This window comes from Tetrao urogallus, assembly GCF_951394365.1.
Source record: "Tetrao urogallus genome assembly, chromosome: 2".
NCBI lineage: Eukaryota > Metazoa > Chordata > Aves > Galliformes > Phasianidae > Tetrao > Tetrao urogallus.
In genome coordinates, this window is record NC_136814.1 from 72,887,078 (window position 1) to 72,913,598 (window position 26,521).

Genomic DNA, 26,521 nt, shown 5'->3' on the forward strand with positions numbered 1-26,521 from the left:
AGCTCATTTATTTAAGACTTTGCATGCTGGCTTGCATGGCTAATAATTCACTGAGATTTTCTTTTGCATGTAAATCCCTTACGAATGGAATATGACTGCGATATGCTTTGTTCAGATGTTAAGTGGGAATCTTGTATAATATATTTCCCTTCCCCATCAACATCTTTCCTCTTCTCTGTTTCTCCTTCCTCACATTGCTCTTCCCTCCCCACATCTCCAAAATTAACTAATGCTATAGGAAGTGAGTTCATTTTACTTGAATGCTTAGAAAAAATAAATGCTCTGACCATCGGAATGAAAAAATGGGATAAGCTAAAACAAAAAGCAATGAATGTTGGGAACTATTTCCAGTGACATAGGTAATATAAAGTTGTTTCATTAGAAGTATGAACATTAACAATTTTGGACATCCAAAAATGTAAAATCAACAGTCTGAAAACATTTATCTGTATGAGATACAGCATTATACATGAAATATAATGACCTCTCTTGAAATTCAGCTGAACTGTTGTGCTACTTACTGAGACAAAGAAGACAGCTAGTTATATACTGTACAGAAAATCAGATGACAGAGTAAATAAGTTTTCTGCATTCCACATTCCATTCTCTTAGCTACAAAAAGAATATATGTACTCTAATTAGAGGGTGAAAATACTCTAAGCTTTTAGAAAGAGTATGCAAGAAGTGATAAATCCTGACTCTGGAAAGCTTTATCAGCCCATGGTGTTTGCATGACACAATTTTACGATTTTATTAGTTTGGCAGCCTACATTAAGAGGTCTTCAACTTTGATTATATTGAATACATGACATAATAGTTTATAATGAAAATTATCATGCATGGCTTCTATTCTTAATTTTTATGGACTCTTGGAGCCTCTAGTGAAATGTAAATAAATTTAGTTTTAAAACCTCTGTGATTATGCTTGTTATAGTAAAAAGAGCTAGAAACAGAATTAAAATATGAAACTAGAAATGAAATTTTAAGTTTCCTAGAGAATTATCATATTAGTTGTGCATTAAAGATTCTTACTTTAAGTTTTTGTTCTTAATGCTACAGGACTGTGCATTCTTGATATTTTCTTCCTGTGTTCTTTAAATTAAGCAAAATGAGGATACTAAAGAATATTTTAATGGGAATTATTGGAATTAGATTTTGAGATGAATGGTAAAAGAAAAAATGTAGTTTGCCTACTTGTTGAACAAAGTATCCTTGTTCTGTAACAGAATTTGTATCTGTTTGAAATCAATGGTAATAATTTTACATAGCGAAAGCATTGTATACAGTTTTGAAATAAAGTTGTTCCTGTTTTTTCCCATAGGAAAAAGAAAAAAAATTAAATTTTCCTTATGTTTGTTAAAAATGATAGATTCAATACCTGAAGGATACATAAATAAATGTATATCTTATTTTTGCTTACTTTCCTGTCTTCTGAAACTACTCTCCAAATATGATCAGTTTCCTATAAACTTGATTGTCACTTTGTTTTTAAATAAAGGAGAGTAGAATCAGCTTCTCTATCTCTCTTTTATGTGATCGGTGTTACACCCTTTAAATTAATTTAATTATTCCCAATAAATTGAACAAGGCCAAGTTCTACATAGTTATAGTGCTATAGTTGTTTTTTAGAAAGCTATGATTTTACAGGACTTCTGTGCACGCATTCTTGTATGCACCATGTATGTTTGTGGAAAAGTATGATGCTAGGATTTTTTGGAAGTACCCATCAGCAGTAACTCCACAACCTTTCTTTTTTATTAAGTAGGAGATAAGCTGATCAAGAAAGTTACTTTTTCAGTCACTCGTATTTTACTAGTTAATAACCATTGTTAAATTAAATTCAATAGCCGTATAATGGTTGTAGATTGCTTTTCAGAAATTTCAAATGACACCTTATTGTGAATGTTGTTTATTAGGAAACTCCGTATGTGTGTGTGTGTGACTGTGTGCAGTGAGGAAGAGGAATACAGTGACCCTTTATTTCATAAGATCTGCTTCTTAAATTGCCTCAGACTTTCATTAAATACCAGAATCAAAGATGGAAACTTCAGCTCTAAAGAGAGAATGTTCTGGGAAATTTTGAACAAATGCAACAGTCTCTTAACAAAGTTGTTTTCACCCCTAAATCATGCTGTAAACAGATAGTTTGGCAGATTATTTGTTAAACAGCATTAGTATCAACTACATGAAGTCAGCCTAAAATATGTAGTTTTGTTTCTAACTGATTATTTTTCTTTTTATAAGTACTGTTGAAACAAATGCAATAAATATTTAGATTCTTATAATAAATCAATCTAAAAATCTATCGTCTTAATTAGAATTCATTTACCTAATTATTATTTCTATCTCATCAATTTCAGTTTTGCACTAACTTCAACAATGCCACTTTTTTGCTATTCACACTTTAATTTGATTTCCATTCTAAGTTTATGAACAGTAGTAGGATAGTGCTTGAATATTCATTAGCTTTGAATTGTGAGCTATGAAAAGGTGCTTTCTTTTACCTTAATAAAAGTGGCTCAGCATGGGGCGGGTCAGTAATGACATGTGATTTTAGGCATCCAACAAATTTCCTTATTATTTATTGACTCATCTTGTCCAAACAGCTCCCTCACAAGTCAGTGGAGTAATGAAAGAGAGAGTGCTGCAGAGGAGCGTGGAGCTTTCCTGGCAGGAACCAGAACATCCCAATGGAGTCATTACTGAATATGAAATCAAGTATTATGAGAAAGTAAGTGCATAGATTATCTGTAATATACAAGAATGCACTGTTTGCAGCATGTTGGCTCACTAAACTGTGGAACAATGTTGTAACCGTAACCATGTTATCAAATGCCCTGTCTCTTCAAAGTCACAGTGATTCTGCTCACTTTTAATAAGTAGTGCTTCCCTGCAATTATTATTGCTAGTTTATATATTGTATTTTGGTACAATAAAAGTGAACTATCTGCTCAAAATCAGCCTTTTTTTTTCTACAATTTTCCCACTGTTAAATTGGACTGTGGATATTTTACCATGAGATTTGTTGTTTTCCAGTCTTCCTTACATTGTCTTTAAAGCTTTTTTTATTTCATTCTGTGTCACTGTGATTCCAGTCTTGAGATGAGACATCAAATACAATTCTTGAGTGCATTTGCTATTACATTTTAAGTTGAACAGCTTAGACTTAATGTCTGAAAACTTTCACACTTCCTACAGTCAGATGATAAATATTCCTTATTTGTCCTTTTAAAAAGACCCATGGACAAGAGATTTGTTTTTTACTCCTTCTCTTGGTGCAGAGGGCTGCTTCTCAATAATAGATGAAGAGATCTCTGTTTCTGTTAGAATGAAATTGCAATCTTACTGATGTCTGTCAGAGTTTTGCCATTCATTTCAGCACGTCTAGGCCTTCATTCTTGATAGCCTTGATGTACTCCAGAATAAAAAAAATCTGACAAGCGTGTAAGCAGGGCCACATGCAACTATAAGCTAGATGAAAATTGGGTAAAGGCAGGTTGTGCAGCTGTATGGTTGTCATAAGACGTGAACTAAGTGTGGCTCATCCAGATTCCCTAGGAAATTTACTGTAGCAAATAGCATATTCCTAGTTTTTATATGGCATTCTAGGAAGGGTAAAAAAAAACAAAAAGATTTAAAAAAAAATTCAAGGAAGTAAACAAAGGAGCTACTTTGTAGCTTGTGAAGATATCACTTGTGAAGATATTTCATCTCTACAAACAAGGTAGTAATATCTCTATGTCAGCAAAAATATGTCAGTTTGCTAGCTAACGTGCAGTCAGGTAAATTCAGACCAGAATGGATATAAAATCAAGTGTCACATCTAATTTTCAGTGCTTAATTACAGAAATATTCTTAGCAGTAGATATCCATATGAACTGAGAAGGAAATAAATTGATTATTTGTTAATGTTAACTTCCAGTTTTAGTTGTTCACTTTGATGACTTTTGTAACAAAACTTACCAGACATTTAATGTTAGCTAACCATTTCTGTGAAAGGAATTTTACTCATTTTGGGAAGTAATTTTTTTCCCTCACACACTCACACAAAAGAAGTCTATACATTAAAAAAATAGAATGAAAAAATACACATATTTGCCAAAAGCAAAACTGTTCTCTCCACAAACATAGGATAAATATATATATATGATTTTGCTTTGTTTTGTATCCACAATAGCTCCTGGTCTGTTAAAATAAATTAAACAAAAAATTGCCCAAGATATTATATTTTTCTCATATGATAACTACTAGAATGTACTGTTTATTATTCCCCACATGTTAATTCTACTTTAAACAAACAGGAGAAATTCATTGCCAATTTCCTGTATTTGCCAAGACAAGAATTGCTGTTATTTTTTCTTGTAAGTGAAGGAAACTTGCCAGTATTCTATTTATTGTAGTGAAATTAAGAAAAGAGAGTAAGAACCTGATCCTTCAGCTAGTCACAGATATACTGAATTTAAACCTTTAATTCAGTGAATCTATTTTAAAAAATGCTTAATGACTTGCTTTTGTTTCAAAGCAGTGCAGATCAGTTTGAATCGTAAGCTTCTTGCTCAAATTAGCAAGGCAGGTTTTTTTGTTCCATTATTGTGTTAAGCCAACCAACCACCCATCTACCCCCACCCAACCACCCCATCAACCACCCAACCCCGCCTCCCCCCCCCAAAAAAAATCCCACAAACAAAAAAAAAAAAAAAAGAAGAAGATTTGGACATTTTCAGCTATTTTTAAGGCTAAATTAAATCAAACATTTTTTGTGGTTCTGAAATGTTCTGAGAAGTACTTTTTTCCCATCTTATCCTCCTGGCTACAGCTGGAGTGGAAAATGCCTGAAATCTCCCAAGTAAGCCTGTCCTGTGATTTTTCTAGCTCAGGTTATTTTTACTTCTTTGTCTTTTCTTGGTTTATTTTTTTTTAATTCAAGAACTGCAAATAAGGCTGATTTGTGGTTCAAACCCAAAACTCTGAAATTCCATTGTGGCTTACAATTGTGAACCTGTATGAGTATTTACAGTCTTATTGTGCTCGATTCTCCTCTCTCAAGCATTCTTGTTCTTCCTCACATATCAACATACATTCCACCATGGTCCTCACTTAAGATGATTTAAATTTTCTTGGAAAAGATATGAAAAATTGTTGCTAGCTGAGTTGATGGGCTTGGGCAAATGACTGAGAGAGCAAGGCCCAGGAGAAGCCATTAGTGAATCTCTGAAAAGAAATCAAATATGTTGTGTTGAATCCAGTCTTTCAGCAGAAGCCTTTGCTGCTTTGTTGACTGTAAAGGGGAAGGTTCTCCATCATTTCTTAGCTGACAAATTGAAATGAGTTACAGATTTATTCCTTCCCTCTGTATCTGTCTCATTAGCACTGCCTTATAAAGCTCATGCTTCTCTGGTCATGTGGTGCATTCAGATGGTTGGTTAGCTCACCTCTTCTGCCCTTCAAGTCAGGGTTGCTTTTGCCACTGAAAATCAACAGAGCTGCACATATCCGTTCTGAAAGATAATCTCAATCATTAAATGTGATGAATTCCATGAATGTGATGAAGACTCTCATCTACAGAAAGGGTCATAAGGAGAATCTAAAGAACTACAGGCTGGTCAGCATGACCTCGATGCCAAGGAAGGTTATGGAATAGATCATCTTGAGTGAAACCTCACAGCATATGCAGGACAGCAACAGGATCAGACTCAACCAGCACAGGCTCATGAAAGGCAGGTTCTGCTTGACCAACCTCATCTCTTTCTCTGATCGAGTGAGCCACCTGGTAGATGAGGAAAAAGCTGTTTATGTAGTCTACTTAGACTTCAGCAAATCTTTTGATGCTATCTCTCTCAGTATTCTTCTAGAGAAGCTGACAGCCCTTGCCTAGACAGGTACACTCTTTGCTGGTTAACAAACTGGCTGGATGGCTGGCCCAGAGGGTGGTGATGAATGGAATTAAATCCAGCTGGAGACGAGTGGTATTCCCCAGGGGTCGGTATTGGGGCTCACTCTGTTTAATATCGTTATTGATGACCTGGATGAGGGGATTGAATGCACCCTCAGTAAGTTTTCAGATGACACCAAGTTGGGAGGAAGCATTGATCTGCCTGAGGGGAGGAAGGCCCTAAAGAGGGATCTGGAGAGGCTAGATTATTGGGCTGAGGCCAATGGGATAAAGTTCAACAAAACCAAGTTCTGGGTCATGCACTTCAGCCAAACAACCTCAGGCAGTGCTACAGGCTTAGGGCAGTGGCTGGATGACTCTGCAGAGGAAAAGGACCTGCAGATGTTGACTGATGCTCAGCTGAACATGATCCAGCAGTGTGCCCAGGTGGCTGAGAAAGCCAATGGCTTGTATCAGAAATAGTGTTGCTGGGAAGTGATAAATCCCCTATACTCAGTTCTGGTGAGACTGCATCTTGAGTAATGTGTTCTTTTTTGTGCCCCTTACTGCAAGAAGGACATTGAGGTCCTAGTGTGTCCAGAGAAGAACAGTGTAGCTGGTGAGAGATCTGGAGCACAGCTCTTACAAGGAGCGGTCAAGGGAACTGGGATTGTTTAGTCTGGAGAAGAGGCAGCTCGGGAGACTTTATCACTCTCTAACTACATGAAGGGAGGCTGTAGTTAGCTGAGGGTTGGCCTCTTCTCTCGTGTAACTAGTGATAGGACTAGACAGAATGGCCTCAAGTTGCACGAGGAGACGTTCAGGTTGGATATTAGGAAAAATTTCCTGAAAGGGTGGTCAGACATGAAATGTGCTGCTGAGAGCAGTGGTTGAGTCACTGGCCCTAGAAGTGTTCAAGAAATGTGTAGATATGGTACTAAGGAATATAGTGGACAACGTTGGTGGTAAGTGAATGGTTGGACTTTTCCAACGTTAATGATGCTGTGATTCTGTAACTTTTTGAATATAATAAATGTCTTTGATACCATTTTTATAGCATTTGAAAGTGAGCAGTTACTCATAGGACTTGCAATATTACAGCTTCATATTTTGAAAGTGTCATACTGAGCTTCTCTCCCTGGATTCTTCTTGATGCCCTAGAGTTAGAACCTGAGAACAGCTAGAGAAAAAATTGAAAATTTCTAGCCAGAGACCTGAGATCTTGGTGCAAAATCCATCTGGTTAAACATTAGTGCTATTATAATTTTTTAGAAGTGTTGGAAGTTAGGAACAGAATGTGTTCTGACCATACAGTAACAGATTTCCCTGTCCTTGAACTGTTTAAACTCTACAGGTCCCTCTGGAAAGCTGCGTTCAAGCTACTTTTCCATCATAATTTCACAAAATGTAATCCGAGCCAAAGAAGCAATTGTTTTATGTCTGGATTTTTATGAGTAACAACACGAGCATCCCATTTGAATTTTATGTTACACTTCGACCTCGTCATTGCAATGGCAGTATTTTGTAATACTCCACAGAGTATGCTTTATTTTTTACGATGGGAAAAAAACACATTCAACAAATTGAAATAAACTACCCAGGCTGGCTGTCAGTTGCTGATGTGTAACCATGATAAAATCTGACCTGTAAATGTCATTTAAATCTTTTGTCTGATTGTTTCCAGGATCAAAGGGAGAGAACCTATTCAACAGTAAAAACCAAGTCCACTTCAGCTTCTATTAATAACCTAAAGCCAGGAACAGTATATGTTTTCCAGATTCGTGCTTTTACTGCTGCTGGGTATGGAAATTATAGCCCCAGACTGGATGTTGCCACACTAGAAGAAGCCACAGGTAAACATTCGGATCTCTGGGAAATTTGCATTTTCATTAAGTAACAAATGAAGCATTTCAGAAATAGTAAGTAGAGCAAAATATTAAAGAGTCATAGGCAATGTTATTAAAATCAGAAGGAAAAAAAAAATTCTGTGAGTGGATTTTGTCATTGTATTTCGAAGGATGAACTTCAATTACTTATGTTACCATAGAACTACAAATTGCATTCTTATAAATAGCCATTATATTTGTAACATTGGGTTCTTCTTCTCTGATGTCTTTCTAGTGCAGAGAAATTGAATTTTTTTTTTTAATTATTTGAACACACATCTGTTCCCTTATTATAGAGGTTATATGAGCTGAGCAATTCTGCTAGATTCTTCAGTAACTGTGGAGAGAAAGGAAAAACAGATTCAGTCCATGGAGGCTTCTCCAGGACATCTTTTTCTGTGTAATTTCCTAGGAAAAAAAAGAAAACAAACAAAAACAAAAAAACCTTTATACAGTTTGTTTACATATGGGTTTGTCTTTTTTCAGATATGTCTGTTCTTACTATCTTCTGAGCTCAGTTTCACTTATATTTAGTAAAGAATAAAGGTCTCAAAGACATTAGATTTCTCTAAGGTTCTTGTAATAAGCAGTAAGCTGTGTAAAGAAAAAAACAGTCTCCTTAAATCCTCACAAAGGAAAGTATGAACCTGGAGCATGAACTTGCTCATACAGTACACCAGAGATTCTGTCTGTGACAACTTAGCAGGGAGATATTTTGGGAGAGCTTGCTCTTTCTTGATGATGAAACCAGTCATGTACCCTTGTTTGTCTAGAAATTTCATTGACACATTTTTCATGACTCATCATGTAGTTGTGTGCATGCATACTTCCACATTTTGAGTCTTCAGAAGGAAACTTTTGTACCACTGAGAGCTGGTAGCCATGAGCCAGCTGATCGGAGCTGCCCTTGCAGAAAAATTTGGCCATTTGGGTTTGAGTAATTTGCTTCAGGTTGACCTTCCCAGCAGCTCAGCCTAGTTTGGAAATACATAGCCTACAGGTTCAAAAGCTACAGATACCAGCTCTGCTCTGTGCTTTATGCAGATACGCACAATTGCATCTTATTTAACTGCAGCCAGGTGTCGCATGAAGAATTTGAAGGTATATTTAAAAAACAGTAGTTAGGTCTTAATCTTGCTTCCATGCAGGATATGAAAATTATCAATAAGAAGTAATAGCACACACCTGATAGACTTAATTGAAATAGTAATTATCATAATAGTAGCAATAAAATATTATGACCAATGTTATTAGCTCTGTGTCTAATAGCAGGCTTTTCATCTGTAGACTTCTGCTTTACATAGGCAGTCAGATTCAGTGAAATCTCTGAGATACAAGCAACAATATCCTGAGTTATAGACAGAAGTAATTTTATATCTGAATAATCTTCATATCTGAATAAATTTCTGGGAAAAAAAATATTTAAAGGCTTTTGCAATCTGTCATAGATTTCTACTAATTAATCACGGTTGCTTAAAATTATTATATCAAAATTTTTCTCCAAAATTTCATTTCTGATATGAGTATTTTTCTGCTCCATGTAAGCATACTAGTAGCCACCAAGATGAACAAAGACAATTTCTGAGATAAGCCTTAAAAAAACCTAGTGCTTGACTGGAGTTTGATTAACTTATGGAAGAGTAGAAAATCCTAGAATAAATCTGACCGTTTTGCATCATGTACACCTTTTCTCAGTCCAGGTAATGAAAGGATACATATAAATCAGTGACATCCTGGAACAGTATGCACACCAGATTTTTTCTCTTGTCACAGGCTAGCTTTGTTTTTTGACATTCCATGTCATGTGCTTTCACAAAAGAAAATTTCAAAAGTGGCATATTTTCAATATTCCTGAGAGGAAAGGATGCAGTTCCCATCAGTGATATGCAACTCCAATGTTCCATATAAAATTTTCAGAAAGAATTAAAATGTTGGTAAAAAGATAGCATACTTAACAAATTATTTTAGAATTCTCATGCAAATAAGAATCTTTGTTTCTCCTATTTTATTTGTAATTTTATCAGATCTGGCAGGTTAATAAAATTGGGCACGCATTAGCATTTCATAAGAACATTAGTGGATCATTTTTATGAAATATACTGCACTGTACAAGTGAGCAATAAACCCATGTTACGCTACAGTTAAGAGGCACTACTCTGTTTTCTACTTATTCCAATGACTTTCTGAATGTGGCTTTTAAGACTATCTGAGTATTTCAAGAATATATATAGTGATAGTACTCAACCAGCGCAGTTAGCTAGCCCTGTTGAATACTCAATTTCACTTGATATTTCAGCTGTTTAGCACCTCTTTATTGGTGCAGTCGATTTAACAGATTTTTGTATTGTAATCAAAACTGCATGGCCACTTCTCAGTATTTGAGAAACAATCTATGTCATATAACCATGTATGTAAAATATACATATTTAATACCTGTATTTATACATACTGTATACGTTGGATTACATATACATGTTTATCTTAAAAAAAAAAAAAAAAGTAAAATTATAAAGCAAAAATGCTTTATGAAGGCAGTGTATTTATGTTCTGTACTATATTTGTCTCAGAACAAAGTACCTGAATCACTGTATTTTGTTCTTGGAACCTCTGCTGTTTATTAGAGAAAAGTCCCAAAGAAAGAAAATGCAGATCCAAAGAATGTCACTTAAGTGGTAATTTTACCTTTTGATCCACTGATTTACTTGAAAGATATCTTAAATCACATTATTGTTGAAGTTTTCATGTTCACTTCATCAAGTATTTTCTGCAGCTCGTACATTTCAGGTTGCCTGCATGAAAAAAAATGTTGCTAGAGGTGCAGTACAGCTTTTACAATTAATCTCCTCTTTTAAATCCTCCAGCATATTTGGGTGTACATTCCCCACCCCTTCAACCATATACTTAGAAGGTAGCCTCAACTTCTTTAAAGTAAGGACTGCCTCATTCCTTTGGATTAGCAGATATTGCAGTGTCAGATGTCACTTGTAGTTACTCCCTCTTTTGCCTTCTGAGTCTGAGCACAGCTTAACTGGAGGCAAGGACAGACTTCTCTGTCTTGCTGATGTTTTCCTGCCACCACCACCATGGCAACACCAGTGGATGGCAGCCATGCCATCTGCACTCCAAAATCTTTTCTCTCACAGCACTCTTACCATCTTTATTTCTGCCAGACCACATTCCAGAAGTTGGAATCTGAATTGCATGTAAGCCAAGTAACAGCATGAGTTCATAACACAAACAGGAGAAGCAGCACAGATACAGTACATGAACAGAGGCAGATGTCTCAGACTGCTGTCACTAGATTGTCACCAGACCATGCCCACATCAGAGCTTTTTTATTTCAAATATGTAAAAGTACATCATGCACTATGTCCCACCTATCTTACCAGTTGGACAGTTTACTCTGCCCCCAACATTTTGTAGAGCCGAAATAACATCCTCGGCTTGCCTCCAGAATGTGCTGGTATCCAACATCTTGAGGCAGTTATGCAGAGCAACCCACTCACATATGTCAACCTCTATGCACTCAACTTGGCTGCTAGATTAGGTGACAAGTTTGAGTGGGTGTTATTCCAAACTGTTAGATGGATACAACTTCGCACACTAGCCATTGGGACAAGATGGCTACTTTTTCACTTCCAAGAAAGTTTTCCACAGGAGTTCTAAGAAGGAATGATAAAGTTTTAGGAAATTTTGCATAAACTCAACATACCTGTGTTTAAGGCTGTGTCATTTGATGGGCAGTCAATGTTATTCAGGAACTGAATTGTATTACTTGGGCCCATACACTCCTGTACAAGAGTACACTAATTTCCTAAACATTGCAAAGATGGGGTATGTGCAGGCCTTTGGTAGCACCTTGCTAACCTGAGTATCTCAGGAGGTTATACTTAACTCAAAAATAAATGCTTGTTCTTTTCAGTTAAGGCCCAATATGAATAATGAGATATTCCTCACCTGCATCATGTAGAACATCGAGAAATTATAAAGTTTCTTTAGGAAATAAACCTAGGGGAGAAGGAAATTTCATCTCGACACAGAGGTGCTGTTTTACACTGTTTAACAAAACAGGAGGATTGTTATTTTAGGGGGGAAGCATGTAGCACAGATCAGTGACAAAATAAATCATAAATCATGTTGATTGGTTTACTTCTCCTAAGACAGAGTAAGGAAGGGACTAGTGTATTTGTTTCTATGGGAACCTATGAAAACTGCAAGAGGAAGATTCTGTGGAGTTCATGAAATCATCATCTTTAGTTAGCACTACCATGACTTAATCAATTAACTGTATTAACGTACCATCTACAGTTTAGTTAATCAGCTGAGAGTATTTTTATTTTTTTTTTCCACACCTTTCTGCTGCTTCCAAATGACTCACACTTTCACAGTCCCTACCTCATTATCACTGCCTGATGCCTCCTTCTTTATTCTCAGCCTCTTGGGCCAGGTCAGATACTCACTGTTATAAATCAGCATAGCTCCATAATGTTCAGTAGAGTTGTGCTCATTTAATGCAGTTGAGTGTAGGTCCATCCTCATTAGATGAGTGGCAAGTACAGTATTTAACAAACTTTGAGGTATCTCAGGCTATGTATTTACACCCTCAGTTTAAATTAATGTGACATGAATACATTTGCATTCATTAATAAAACTGGCATAACTGAGTAAAAAGAGCAATAGTGTGTGGATATTTTAGCATGTAAAATCTCTGAAGCATGGAGAATTCCATTTTGTATTTGTGGAAACACTTCTTCATTGCTAACAGAAACAAATTTTAAGTGATAATAACAATTTACAGTGATTAATAGTAATAAGAAAGAAATATGCTAAGAAGTCTGTGGTAATAGATAATCTTTAATCTTAAATATTATTATACTTACTATACCATTTCTTAGGATTCTCATTGAAGTCATTTCAGTCAGTTTTAGGGGTGAGGCTAGAAGTGGAGTTCTTCAGCATTCATTCTCCTGCTGTCTCCTTTTTCAGGGATGTCTTGTTCTCTTTTAGGAAGGCGTTAGTCACTGAGCAAAGCAGAACAAAATGCAGCAGTAGGAGAGTTGATGCTGGCTTTCAGCAAACTGAAATGATTGGTGATGACTTTTAGAAAGTGGTTGTACCACTTTGAGCAATTCCAGCATAACTCCTTTTTATTCCCTGTTGATGATCAGGGATGAATTTCTGATAGAGGCCTTTCTTTCTATTAACTTAATCAATTTGATAGTCTTGGGCAACTAAAAAAGTAAACTAATCATCTGCAATTCATTAAGGTCGATTTAATTTTTTGCAGCTCTTTTGCAGGGAATAATTTTAAGCTAATCTCTGCTCTTTGCCCTGTTTGCAGCCACTGCTGTTTCCAGTGAACAGAATCCTGTTATTATCATAGCTGTAGTCGCTGTGGCAGGAACCATCATTCTGGTCTTCATGGTGTTTGGATTCATCATCGGGCGAAGGTATTGCACATTACATAGGCATAAGAACATCTAAGATAGTAATTTGCAAATATGAAATGGAACTCGTGGTTAGTAAGGACATTTTTTGTTTAAATCTCGTTATCAATTATACAGTTTATCCAGGACACTCTTAAATCAAGATGTTCTTTCAGTCTGATGTGAATGTGCTGTAAAAGGAACCCTTAGCACATTCTTTACTTGTACTCATGAAAATTCCTTTCTGTTTAGTTTCTCTCACACAGAGAAGCCTGACACTTTATCTGATCAGCCTTTAAATGACTTTGCATTCAAGAAAAAGAGGCACAGTAAGGTTAAGAATACCCTCATGTAAAGTAGTGTTCTACTTTCAAGTTCTTTAATCCTCTGTTTTATCCATAGAAGCTTTTCACAAGAACAAGGTTCTTTAGGACCTGTCCCAACTAGTATTTGATACAAAAGCCTTTTGATTACAACTGTTCATGATTTATTTAAACCTCTGCTGTCAAGAGAATTATAGCTCAAACTTTCAAAGGGCCTACAGGAGTTAGGTGCTCATGGCCTGAAAATCCCAGCCCAAAGGACTGATGTTGTCAGGGCTTCAGATGTGAGGAAGTAAATCATTATTTACCAGCAAAACTGACATTTTTCCTTTCAGGCATTGTGGCTATAGCAAAGCTGATCAAGAAGGGGATGAAGAGCTTTACTTTCATTGTAAGTGTTCTGCTTTTTTTGTCCCTTTCAAAAATTCCCAACTGCATTACTGTAGGCAATACTAAAATAGCATTCTGTGAATTGCAAAGTTCAAAGAAATTAATAAATGCTATGTAAATAGCAAGTTAAACACTGTAAAAATGTGACCTACAGAAAAAGAATGCTGATTTAAGTCAGCATTGCTTGTATAGTTTTATTTTTATACATGCATATGATAATCCATTTTTTTTCATTCAGCGTTTTTTGATGGATTGCTTTGAATATGCTTCATACTGTCCTAATGATCACTCTGAGATGCAGTGTTTGAGAGAGAGGTCTTTGGCTAAGTTACTGTATGATTTTTACCTTAAGCAAACTTCAGATTAAGCAAGTGGCAGTCACTGTCTCCATCATTTCTCAAAACCTGTTTTCTGCAACAGCAAATGCAATAGTATCAGTATTTTTAACAATGTCCTTAAATTATTTATCAGGGAAAGAAAGATTAGATGTTTCACTATTATTCTGTGTTCTAAAATCACTTCCCTAGCAATGAATAGCAGACAAAGTCTCTCTTTTCAGAATTTTAGCTGCCATCTGAATTTATGCTAGAACTCTGGGAAAATTCAGTAAAACAATAAAATAAATCTTCCTTAATGACAATAGAAAATGTAGGATGAGAAAAGGGCTTGTGCAGTAAAAAAAAGAAAGAATATTTTCAGTTGTATCAGAAAATAATTTTTAAAACTTTTACATTTTAGCCCTTTCTCATATCAGTTTTATTGACATTTTGACATCATAAATGAAAAAATGTTTGAAATTGTTTTAGAATTAGACATTAACTCAGGAAGTACGCAGTTAAAGTAAATTACAAAAAATTATTTTGTGTGTTCGAATTTCAAAAACATGTAACAGAATTAAACTGTATGCAATTTCTGACCTCATCCCCTCCCCCCCAGAAAAGCCTGAGTTTCCAGTTTTCATAACGGTAGACAATGCCATGTAGTCATACTGTGCTGTATGTAGCCTTTGTTGTCTACCAGCAATAACAGCTGTAGTTTAAATGCATCTGATTTTCTTTTTATGAAAGCAGTAAGGTTTATCTGGTTTCATATTTATTGAAATCATGACCTACTATTGGAATGTGATGACATATGGAGAAAGAAGTAGCCACTAGTCAAAAATCTATAGCATCTTCTCAGTGCATAACTCTAAAGCAGGAGCTCTAGCCAAATATCCATTGGAAATCAGATCAAGGTTTATTTCACCTTTCTGTCTGGACAGAATCAGATCAAATAGAATCTGTGAGTATGGATGTGCTGCTACCTAAATAATTTCATTTAAATGCAGCGAGTATTAAACCAAGAAATGACAACATTGCAGCTTTTATCAATCAGTTTATAATCTGTACAAGAAAGGTGGAAAATAATAATGGGATAAGACTTATTTATCATGCACTTTGCAGAACAGCTGATTTTAAAGTGTTCATCGAAAATCTGATATAACTTAAATGTTTCTATTCTAGAAGTGATGGTTTTGAAATTTGCCTCTCACTGATGCACTATAAGCTTTTCATATCTTCAGAAGAGCTACTGCTTTCACTTTTTGAATCCCCATTATGTCCTTGAAGGAAACGATTGATTATATATTCTTGTATTTGAGCGTATAAACAAAGGGAAGATGATAGCTAAATAATCCCTCACCTCATTTCCATTATCTATTATATTTTTTGTTTCTGTGGAAGTGTAAGCAAATTAACATGAAAGCTGCTACTTAACATTTAATAGTTGATCTAGAAATTGTGAGAAATGTTTATTTCTCTTATTTTCCTTTGGAGAAATCTGGTTATCCAGAAGATAAGTCATAACAGTCTTTTTAAAAATAATAGTGCCAAATGTAAGTCATTTTTTACCAATATAGCTTTTCATCATCTATTTATTGACAGCCTAGCATTTAATTTTGTTTGATACTCATAAGCAGAAAAAGGTGGAACACTGTGCTTTGGTAACCAGCTGGTTCACAGGGCTGTGAACAGAATTGTGGCATCTTTCTGCTTCAGGACCTCTTGGCAACCTTCTTATATGTAGAGATACCACACTGGATTTTCAAAAGCTTAACTTACAACAAACATTTAACACAAAACTTTACAAGTAATTATTTTTATAACAAATTTTAAAGTAGTGCTTTTTGTAGAATATCCTGTCTTCTATTTCTATCCCCCTGAATTTTCTGTGGCCCAAGTACTACATTTAAAGATTAAAAACAGTGGAGGAATTTACTGAAGCAATTCAAATTTGCATTTTGCTTCCTCCTACCTTCTTCTAACAGTGTCTTCAAATCCATTCCAACGCTATTTCGCGTTGGTATTCTGTGATAGCCTTGGCCTGTCAAAATGTTTTATGACAACCTGAATAAAGAACCATCAGAGGACCATTTGAGATTCACAAGGTTACCTGCAATCCAGGCCTCTTATCAGAAATACAATGAGGATGGCTCATTCTCAACTCCTTGCCCAAAAGCATTATTATAGGAGTTTAATCTATTGATTTATTCTCTTTTTCTGTGGTCTTTTTTTGGTTTAAAAAATATTTACATTTTTGAAAATCTGTAGCATTGTTGATACAATTGAAAGAACATTTGAGTACATAATATTGCAAGCAATAACTGGGCTTTGGTAACCCAAATAATCTGGGCAAAATCTTGAATAATTTTTCTATCTGCAAATTCATTAGATTTCTCAGTCAATTACTTTAGCTTTTTCTTCATACAAGTTTTTGATTTTATGTTTCTATCAATAATGCAATCTGACATGTAAAAACATGTGATTACTAATCCATTTTTCAATATATCTTGAAATTTAAAATATTTTACAAACAAATAAGAAATTACAAAGCAACTATAAATTATTTATGTTATGTATTGACTTTTGATCCAATTCATGTATATCAGTGCATCATTTAGCACTGGAACATTATTGCTTTTCCGTATTGAGTTTTAATTTGCTGATTTAATTAAAACCCAGAACCGTAATCCATGAGAGTCAAATTAATTTCATAAAAATTGCTTGGTTAATAGATTTTCAGGTTGCTCTACTTTCACCAGAAGTTTCTGCTTTCAAAAGAAAAGCAAATAATTTTCTTGCATCAGCAGGAAAAGGGAAACACTGCTTGCTGGCCAGAGCACTATGCTGCCTAAGTTACACTAAGAGCTGTATTGGAAAATGAGGGAGCAGAACCCAGGTGCTACATTTTATTCACTTAGGTCGTTGGGAGAGAGGTAATTGTTCCACAGCATCTGCTTTCCCTTCCTGTGCCTTTACACATCGATTATAAGTGTTTCTTATGTTCATATTGTAGTGTAAGACACATACCTAAGGATATAAATTCCAAGAGGTGTGAATAATTTAACTTGGCTACTGCCAGAATCTGGAAATACACTGAGTAGTTTAAACAAATTGAAGTAGGTAGAGGAGCTTTTCAAATCCCTGTAGAAGAAAGAGTTAACGTAAAGAAGTGTTGTTTACTCAATCTGGGAAAGAGGGTAAGCTGTCTTTAAACAGAAAAGAAAGCTTCACCTCCTTTATAACCTCCCCCCCCACACCTCACTTTACTTTTACTCCCACTCGGGCCATGTATTTTGTTCCATTGAATGTTATTTAATGTTTATTCTTTCACTCGGAGGTGTAGGTGAAAATGCTAATATTAGTCATTTTTAAAGCTGGGATTGTGCACTTGTGTCAGCATGCTTACAGACGATGCCTAAAACTAAAGTTGCCTCTCAGAGCGGCTGACTCAGGCGCTGTGGAAGCAGGCTCATTCTTCCAAGAAGCACTCTGCATAATGAAATTCCTGGGCTGACTGCATAATAAGTGCCTTTGCTTCATCACAGTCATGCTTTCTTACATCATTACAGTTAAATTTCCAGGCACCAAAACCTACATTGACCCTGAAACCTACGAGGACCCAAATAGAGCTGTCCATCAATTCGCCAAGGAGCTAGATGCCTCTTGTATTAAAATTGAGCGTGTGATTGGTGCAGGTAAGGCTGTCGTGGCTTCCTTATTCAACTGTTCCATTTAGCCAGGATGGAAACTCATACATCATAATGACAGGCAAATAATTATACCTCCTCTACAGAAGAACTTTTTGCATTCACCAGAGTGGTTAAGAGCAGTGAAGCTACCCTTGCTTCTAAAACATAACAACAAACAGGGAAACAAAAAGCTAAAAACAGATACAAAAAAGGGTATATGTAGAATTAGTATATATATATGTAATAAATATATGAAAAATTCTGCTTGACATTGAAAGATGTGAGTTTTTAATTTCTATATGTACTGTTTAGTATGCTTTTTTGGGGGGGGAAGTGATTCTGCTTTTATTATTTACTGCCAGAATAAATGGGTTAGGCATGATTGCAAATTCTGCTTGCTTTCCTATTGCAAAAGGTTTTTTGGCCTCTCATTTTTTCTTCATGTTAGTAAGAAAACTGGCTGCAGCACAAAATCTTACATACAGACTAGGAAGGTCTTGTTTCTGTAGAACAAAATCTTCCCTAAGGCTGTTTTCTGTTCTGCCATTTTTCTTTTTGATATTTTATGAAGACAAAAAGTTATTGTTTAACTTCTCGTGACTGATTGTAATTGCACCAGCATTACATTCCTTTTCTTCCTCTTGAACTGTCTACCACCTACTTAAGTCATGGTGTTCATGCTCTAAAAAAGCAGTTTCATTTGTTTGCATTAATAAGGTACGTGACATTTTTATTGCACTACTCTATGTAGTGAAATTAAATTTCTGTGGGTAAGAAAAATATCAAATACTTGGGATTCCTGGAGGAAATTTTCTTTTGCTTTCCTGTTGTTTTATAAAAATATTAGTAGAATACTTTTAAAATCACCCTGTAGTTTGGCATGACTGTAAATTACATAGTGTGGTATTATTTTAAAAGAGAATAATAAAGATCTCTAAAATAAGCTGTTTTAGCAGAAAAATCTTTACACTTAAAATTCACAACACATTTTTAAAGTAACCTCGCTCTTGTTGAATCATGTCTTTATCAAGGATTTGTACCATAGTAGTTAACAACACTGCTTGAGAAAATTACTGTTTCAGATGAGTAAGAGCATAAGAATCCCTAGTAATTTTCTGTGATGCTAGAATGGCAACATCTCTTCTAATAAACATGCAGTATACAAGATTAAAAATCTAGATTAGCACAGAAAAATTACAGAGTTTTATCTTTTGCTTTGAGCTAAAAAACTATCAGCATTGCAAGAGTTCTGAACATGATGATATGTTCAGTCGGATTTTCTGAAGCCTTCTGAGCAAAATGCTGAAAATGCTTCACTTGCAAAAAGGATACAATTTGAGACACTAATATTTTCAGTATTATGGCAAAGGAAATCCACAATGTTAATTTTGTTGACAGATTAATTTATTTTTTATTTTAATTAGTATAACTGATAGCAAAAAAAATTTGTAAGAGTGGTCGTTCTAAAGAAAGTTATTTAGAAGTACTATGGTGAAGATATATTGTGTAGGGGGGTTTTAGCTATGGCTTTACCCTATGAACATAGAGTGAAGTGAAATCTAATCTAGAAACAGTAGAACACTGAAGACTAAAAGAAGCAGCTGAAACTTGTATGTCAAAGAAGAGTGTAGAGTTGCTGCAAGTGACAGCACCAGAAAAGCCACTTAACAGTCTCAATGTGTACCAGCACTGCTGGCCACTTCACCTATTGATTAGTGCCCTGTCTCTTTCAGACAAACAGGCTGCAAGTATGTTTGTGCTCAATTTGCATGAGGGTTATGTTTTCTACTTGCCAACGTTTTCATTACCATCCTGCTGTGGCCACCTGTCTGATACAGATTATGGTGACCGCTGTGTGGAGTCTTTGTTCTTATTGCAGATCCTTTGTCATAGCCTGCTCCTTGTTGACATGCTGAGCTAGTGGCTGTTGGCTGTGCAGTGTTCACACCCTTGTCATATTTTCTGGGTCCATTTTGGGCACCATTTCAGCTAAGTGAAAGCTACTGCTTTGTTGGGAAAAAAAGTTATTTGGCTAACAGCCTGTCCTGAAATGCATACTATACACGTACAAGTTTCTGGTTTGCCTGAGTATGAATGATCTGCTTTTGGAAATCAATCCAAATCAGATCCCAGAGAGCTGGAAAGGATAGCTGGAAGACACTAAGGAAACCTTAGTGTCTTCCATGCCATGTCTCCCAATTACCTGGCATTGAAGTATCACATACAAACACATGCATATACTCACGTCTTATAAGTACTCACGCAGTATGGGATAAAAACAGTTCCAGAAGGTACTGAGAGAGAAAATTGTTATCCTTTAGTCAGTTATTTTGGTTAGAGACTATGATTAAAGTGAATAGTGAATTCATTAATAGTCATCAACATCGCTAATGAAGCGCAGGAGGAAGGTTAAGGCACAAATCTGAGGACATGAGAAATCCATCAGCTGATCATTACGTATGTCCCTGCCTTTTAATATTCATAGCTGTGACTTGGGTGTTCATATCATAACTCCATTGCCTGAGTATAGTTGAGCCTAATGCCTCATCTGTTCAGGCAAAAACAACATCCTTCATCAGTCTGATTAGTTCAGATACAACACTGTGTTAAGAGTGGTATTTAGAATTGATGGAAGCTAACCTTAATTCAGCTAGCACAGAACAGAGAGAGAGGAATTTGGTTATGTATGCAATCATCTCCAATGAGATTTGCAAAACTGGCAATTTGGAGTGGAGATTTGCCCAGACAAGTCAGTAGGAAATACGGTCTGGCCAAAGTTCTACTCCTGTGGGCTGGAGGGACTGCAAAGCTGAGGCGCAGGTGGTGTTTTTATCTTCTCTGAGCTCTGCTATTGGGAGTGTCAGGAAAATAGTAGTGCTGGAACAGTGATAATGTCTCAAACAAGATTTCTTAGCATTTGTAAATTAGGACAATTAAGAATCTATCTCCTTAGGCACTGTACAGACACTCTTTCTGCTCTGCCATTCGCCATCCCAGCAGGTTTCTCAGGACCTCAGTTTATATCTCAAAAGGATTTTCTAATCAAACAGTCTATGTCAGTCTTTCCTAATTCTATCACTGTTTTTTTAGCTCATCCTAAAACATGTCTTAAATATAGCTGTGTCTGCATACTTCTGTATACTCAATAGCTTAATGTTAAGACATTCCACAGTCATGCTGGAGGTAAATGTCAGACTTGATTGGATTTGGAGGAGGAACTTGGTTCTTCCTCTCCCATACTCCAGATAAAGTTTCAAGGTGCCAGACTGCTAGAAGCTCTGCAGTGAATCTTTCCTTCTTGTTAGAAAGTATTTTGTTTATTCCCTGTAAAATATGTTATCACCATATTCTTGTGTATGTCCCAAGAAATTTTTCTTTCTGGCTACAGAACAGGGATTTCTCTTTTTCTCCTTGCTGACGCTGCTGTGAGGCAAGGGGCAATCCTTAAATCTTTCACAATCTGAATAATAATAATAATGAGATGTATGTACTGACACTGAGATCCACATCTCATATAGGTCAATGCACTTTCCAGTCCGAATAAGTCCAATTGCTTCTCTCCTAAATTACAGTTGCTGAGACCTTTTTATTATTATTATTATTTTTGTTCTTGCAGATTAGCCTTTTTTTTTTCACGTGCTTTAATAATTGCAATTATCTTTTAATTTAGAAACCTTTTACAGAATTCCAGCATTTGCTTGTGTTTGTTTAATGTAACAAAAACATTATAATTCACACCTTAAATTTTATAATCTGCAAAGTAAATTATCCTTCTTGAAATTAATAATGTAGTGCTTCATTTAACGCCGTAACAATGTTAAATTAAAAACAGCTTTGAAAGAGGTGTCTTTTAAAAAGGGGGAAAAAAGAGAATCTTAACAATAGTGATGAAACCATCTAGAACTGAAGGATATTTTCACTTCAAATGGTGTTATTTCTGTAGTAGTATTTTCTTATGAAATAAACTTCATTTTTATTTCCTATTTTTGAAAAAAAAAAAAAAAAAAAAACAGCAATAAATTACTAAAAAGTGTTTTACAAAGATTGAGACAGCAATGCTGTAGATTGGTTTAACTTCATATGTTTGTTCTGCTATGTATTCGCTCTGCAATTAATGGGGAGCGTGTGCCTGACTTTGTTCCTAAGTAATCCATTTAAAATACGAATGTTCATATGCTAAATTTAAACATATACTTAAGCAGCTAGTGGAATCAAGGCCTATAAAGAGTATTGATATTATAGTCAGAGTAATTCATTGTTGATCTACTTCATTTTAGGAGAGTTTGGTGAAGTGTGCAGTGGACGTCTAAAGCTTCCTGGCAAGAGAGATGTTGCAGTAGCCATAAAAACTCTGAAGGTTGGCTACACTGAAAAGCAAAGGAGAGATTTCCTGTGTGAAGCAAGCATCATGGGACAATTTGACCACCCCAATGTTGTTCACTTAGAAGGAGTTGTTACCAGAGGTAAGCAGCAGCTTAATCTGTCAGTCAGATAACAACCTAATGGCAGAAATTACTTTAGTTTATTCATTGTCAAAGATTTAAATTATAAATAGGGTGCACAGTCCTAATGGATTTTCTCCTGATGCGTAACTAACTAAAACAATGCCTACTTCATGCTACAAGCTGAGGAAAAAAATTAAGATGCGTGCATGATTAAAAGATGAAGTACTTTGAAATACATTATTTTTCTTGTTTCATTTAGCCTCAAAGACCATGCAGAGAGATAAGGTTTCTTATGTCCTTTTATATTATCTGAAGTGTCATTATTCCAGAGTCCTGTTCACACAGCAGGAGTCAGGAGAACACATTGACATTTTGATTTGTACAGTTTAATTTTGTGAATCATGACCACGTTCCATGCAGACATTTAAGAACTTATTAGAGCTCAAAAACAGTGCTGGAGGCTTCTGAAATGCTCGTGTCTCGACAATTCAGTCCTTCAAAGAAATAATATGTTTTATCAAAAAAAGGCAGTCCATTTTTATTATGGTTTCTCAAAGAAAATGTGCCTTTATTTCTTTCAGGGAAACCAGTTATGATTGTAATAGAATATATGGAAAATGGGGCATTGGATGCATTTCTTAGGGTAAGTACCAAAATGAAAATATGTAAAAACATACCTTGTTATTTATATGTATATGTATGTGTGTATATATATATATGTATATCATATGTGTTTTATGTTTGCATGTGTATGTATTTATATGTATACATGCATGACAGTAATACAAGTAATAAAGTATAATTATTTAGTATAATAAAGTAATACAAGTAATAAAAGGCCTTTTCAGGTTGAAATTGAATTTGTTGAATATTAGCAGTTCTTGATCCTTTTCAGCATAGTAAGATCAGAAATCAGAAGATCAAACAGGATCATATGGAAACATTCTAAGAATTTAAGTGATTTAATGTGGTATAGAAATGGTGGAACTTAGTACTGCCACCAGCTAAATTGAGACCACTGATGCTTGAAGCTCAATTTTCTACCTTTTTTTTTTTTTTTTTTTTTTTTTTTTAACATGGCAGAAATGAATAAAGAATCCCTGAATTAACTATAGTCATGTTTAAAGAAGAGCACAGGAAAAAGAAAAACAAGTTGAAAAGCATTTAAAGTTTATGGATGTTTGTTTTGAACCAGCCAGTTATTACTCCTTACCAGCTGTAAAACAGTGTGTACCACCCTATAGAGAATGGAAATACATATATACGATATGTAAAAATTATATGTACATACATTTCAGGCTATTAAAAAAATATTGGTTGCTTGGATTCTAAAAGTAGACAATTCTTATTTTCTTGGCAAATACAGTTATTCTTAGAAATGAAGAGCATAAAAACAAACTATGAAGAGTTGTTTCATGAGGTAAGCTTTCTTAAAAAAAGACTTGCCGTGAGTTAGTGAGAATTTTACTGGAATTGCTGAGTTTTGTTGTTTCTAGTACATGAGCTACTTGTACATTTCTTAACTGGATGTACTGCTCTATGTCTGAAACAAAATAAAACTTGCATTTGAAATGAGATTCTTTGCCCTAAGATGAACTGTCTCATGTAAATAATTAGAAATCTAAAGTTGTAAAAATCATTCTTATTTCTTTTATCAGCTATATTAATAAGAATTGCCATTCTTTTTTCCCTCCAGAAACATGATGGGCAATTTACAGTCATTCAGCTGGTGGGAATGCTGAGGGGAATTGCTGCTGGAATGAGATATTTGGCCGATATGGGATATGTACACAGAGATCTTGCAGCACGCAATATTCTTGTCAACAGCAACCTTGTTTGTAAAGTATCAGACTTTGGCCTTTCCAGAGTCATAGAAGATGATCCAGAAGCCGTTTACACTACCACTGTGAGAGAAATTTATATATTTATGTATTTTTAATCATTTAAAGATATATTTACTAAGAAGCATATATTCTGGCAAGCAGAGAAAAAAGAAATACATTAGTTCCTTGAGAAATGGAAAACAGTGAAATGGAAGATAGTCTCTGCAGAAATCTGGCTCTAAGTAGAGTTTGATATTTTTGCAAGAGCATGTATATTTATTTAGTAGAGATCTAAATATTTTGTACAGTATCTTCATTATTCCTTTCCACATAATTCTCTGTTTGAATGCGTATAGAAGTTTGAATCATAGAAAGGTTAATCACCTCACCTAATATGAATCAGTTAAAATACTTGTAGGGTATTATTATTTTTCAGAGTAGATTTTATCTTAGCAAAAAGTTGACTAGCTTGAGGCAAGATTGTGACAAAGCTTAACTCCCGTGTTTTCCCTCGCTTTTGGATGGGATGTTTTTCTTAAACAACCATTCATCAGGCACACTATGCTCTTTATTCTTTTGTTGAGCTATCTTCCCTTTTCTATCAGTGAGGCCTTGTAGTACCTACCTTCTCATGCTGAGTAAAGAAGGGGCCCCTGGAATCTGCTCTGACAGGCACAGGGATCTGGGAAACTGCAAAGGTATTCAGGGGTGTCACTCCTGCCACGGGGCTCTAGCTGGGATCCTGGTTTTAAAGTGCCAGACTGAGATTTCAGGAGAGCCAAATGACAATTCCATGGGATTTATATACACAGAATGAGATTCCTGTCCCTTAACTTCAGTCACCCAGGAGTTAAATGTCGAGTTTAAATCAGACAGCTCAGCAGCCCCTTAAAATCAAGGGGAGAAGAGAAGCACTTACAGAGAAATGCACCCAACTTAGCTTAGACAGGTGCCTAAGTTTCTACAGTCCAAGTGATTAAGAGCTTAAGACTCTTGAAGATTCTGCAATCAGTAAACTATGATAAATTGTGTAAGTGCTGACTTTGATGTTGGTAGAAGTAATTATAAATGCATTCTAAGAAAGATGGTGTAGAATGGTATGGAAATTTGTGGGAGAAAAGTACTTTTTATCTTTTTTTTTTTTTCTTTTTCTTTTTTTTAACATAGGGTGGAAAAATTCCAGTGAGATGGACAGCTCCAGAGGCCATCCAGTACCGCAAATTCACATCAGCCAGTGATGTATGGAGTTATGGAATCGTTATGTGGGAAGTAATGTCTTACGGAGAACGGCCTTACTGGGATATGTCCAATCAAGATGTAGGTCATACTTTGTAAGAGCACGTGAGCACACAAATATTACATATTTTAAATGCATACACATATTTCACCATTCATGAATGTAATTTTATTTCAGGAAGAGACAGTAGGGTTCTTAGAAAAAGTTACAGAGCTTTCATTTTTCAACTTAATCTTTAAATCTTTCTTCTTCTATGTGGATATTATGGTTTTTGTCCCAAGCTTAAAGTAAAATTGGAACATCAAAAATAGTAATATTTGCACTTCACCTTATTATACTTAAGAATAAAAGGAACTAATTTTTTCCAATGAAAAATTAATTCTGAGGTTTCTGACCTCAGAACAATGATTAATAGTTGGAAAAAGTTGTTAAAAATTGAGTGGCAGTTAATGACCTACATTTTAAAGTTAATTATGCTGATTTCACAGTATCTTTGTTTGCATAAAATATGACCTAGAGCAACAGGTCAGCAGTAATAGAACAGATAGGTGTTAATCTTGGTCTCTGACAAGACTATCTATTCAAATAGAAAGTATACAGGGAAAAGCTGCGCAGACGAGAGAGATGTCAGAATGATTCACATTTAAATTTCTTTGGGTCGGGGGCTTGAGTTTCTTTTTTATTATAATTATTATTTTATTTTTTGATTGAATGATAGACATTGAAGTTTAAAAAAATGATGAAAGTGTAAATGATGAGTCAGTTTTGCACAGTGCAAAGTTGTTAATATTTGACAGGTCTCAGTGTCAAAGATTTCATGGACTGTCAAAATATGGGCAAACAAGTCCTTGGGGCAGAGAAAGAAATATTTACATTCCCTAGACACCCAGAAGATTTTCATTTCTTTTGACACCTTCCTTCTGTACTAGATTCAAACATAAAAGAAGTCTGACAGGAATATAAGATGCCTCAAAGGCAAACCTTACCTGTCTTTCAAGGAACAATAAGGAACAACTTTTAAATAGTGGAAATTCCAATATCTTTGTGCTCCTTGATGTATTCTAGAAAGTATTCCTTCTAAAGAAAACTGCAAATAAAGCAAATCAATTA

At 35.3% G+C, this 26,521-nt stretch overlaps 1 protein-coding gene across 4 annotated transcripts in view; it reads left to right on the forward strand.

The window, feature by feature from the left end:
• EPHA7 (EPH receptor A7) overlaps nucleotides 1-26,521 on the forward strand; it is a gene marked incomplete at both ends in the record, with an annotated part of 152,097 nt that overhangs the window by 107,908 nt on the left and 17,668 nt on the right. For 3 of the 4 annotated variants that reach the window (XM_079550534.1, XM_079550537.1, XM_079550535.1), the window contains 9 exons: nucleotides 2,607-2,731; nucleotides 7,557-7,725; nucleotides 13,100-13,208; nucleotides 13,843-13,898; nucleotides 17,787-17,912; nucleotides 22,184-22,369; nucleotides 22,933-22,994; nucleotides 24,048-24,257; nucleotides 25,342-25,491. In XM_079550534.1, coding sequence (XP_079406660.1) covers nucleotides 2,607-2,731; nucleotides 7,557-7,725; nucleotides 13,100-13,208; nucleotides 13,843-13,898; nucleotides 17,787-17,912; nucleotides 22,184-22,369; nucleotides 22,933-22,994; nucleotides 24,048-24,257; nucleotides 25,342-25,491 — 1,193 coding nt within the window. The remainder of the gene's footprint in view (nucleotides 1-2,606; nucleotides 2,732-7,556; nucleotides 7,726-13,099; nucleotides 13,209-13,842; nucleotides 13,899-17,786; nucleotides 17,913-22,183; nucleotides 22,370-22,932; nucleotides 22,995-24,047; nucleotides 24,258-25,341; nucleotides 25,492-26,521) is intronic. The other variant, XM_079550536.1, reaches the window with a different exon arrangement.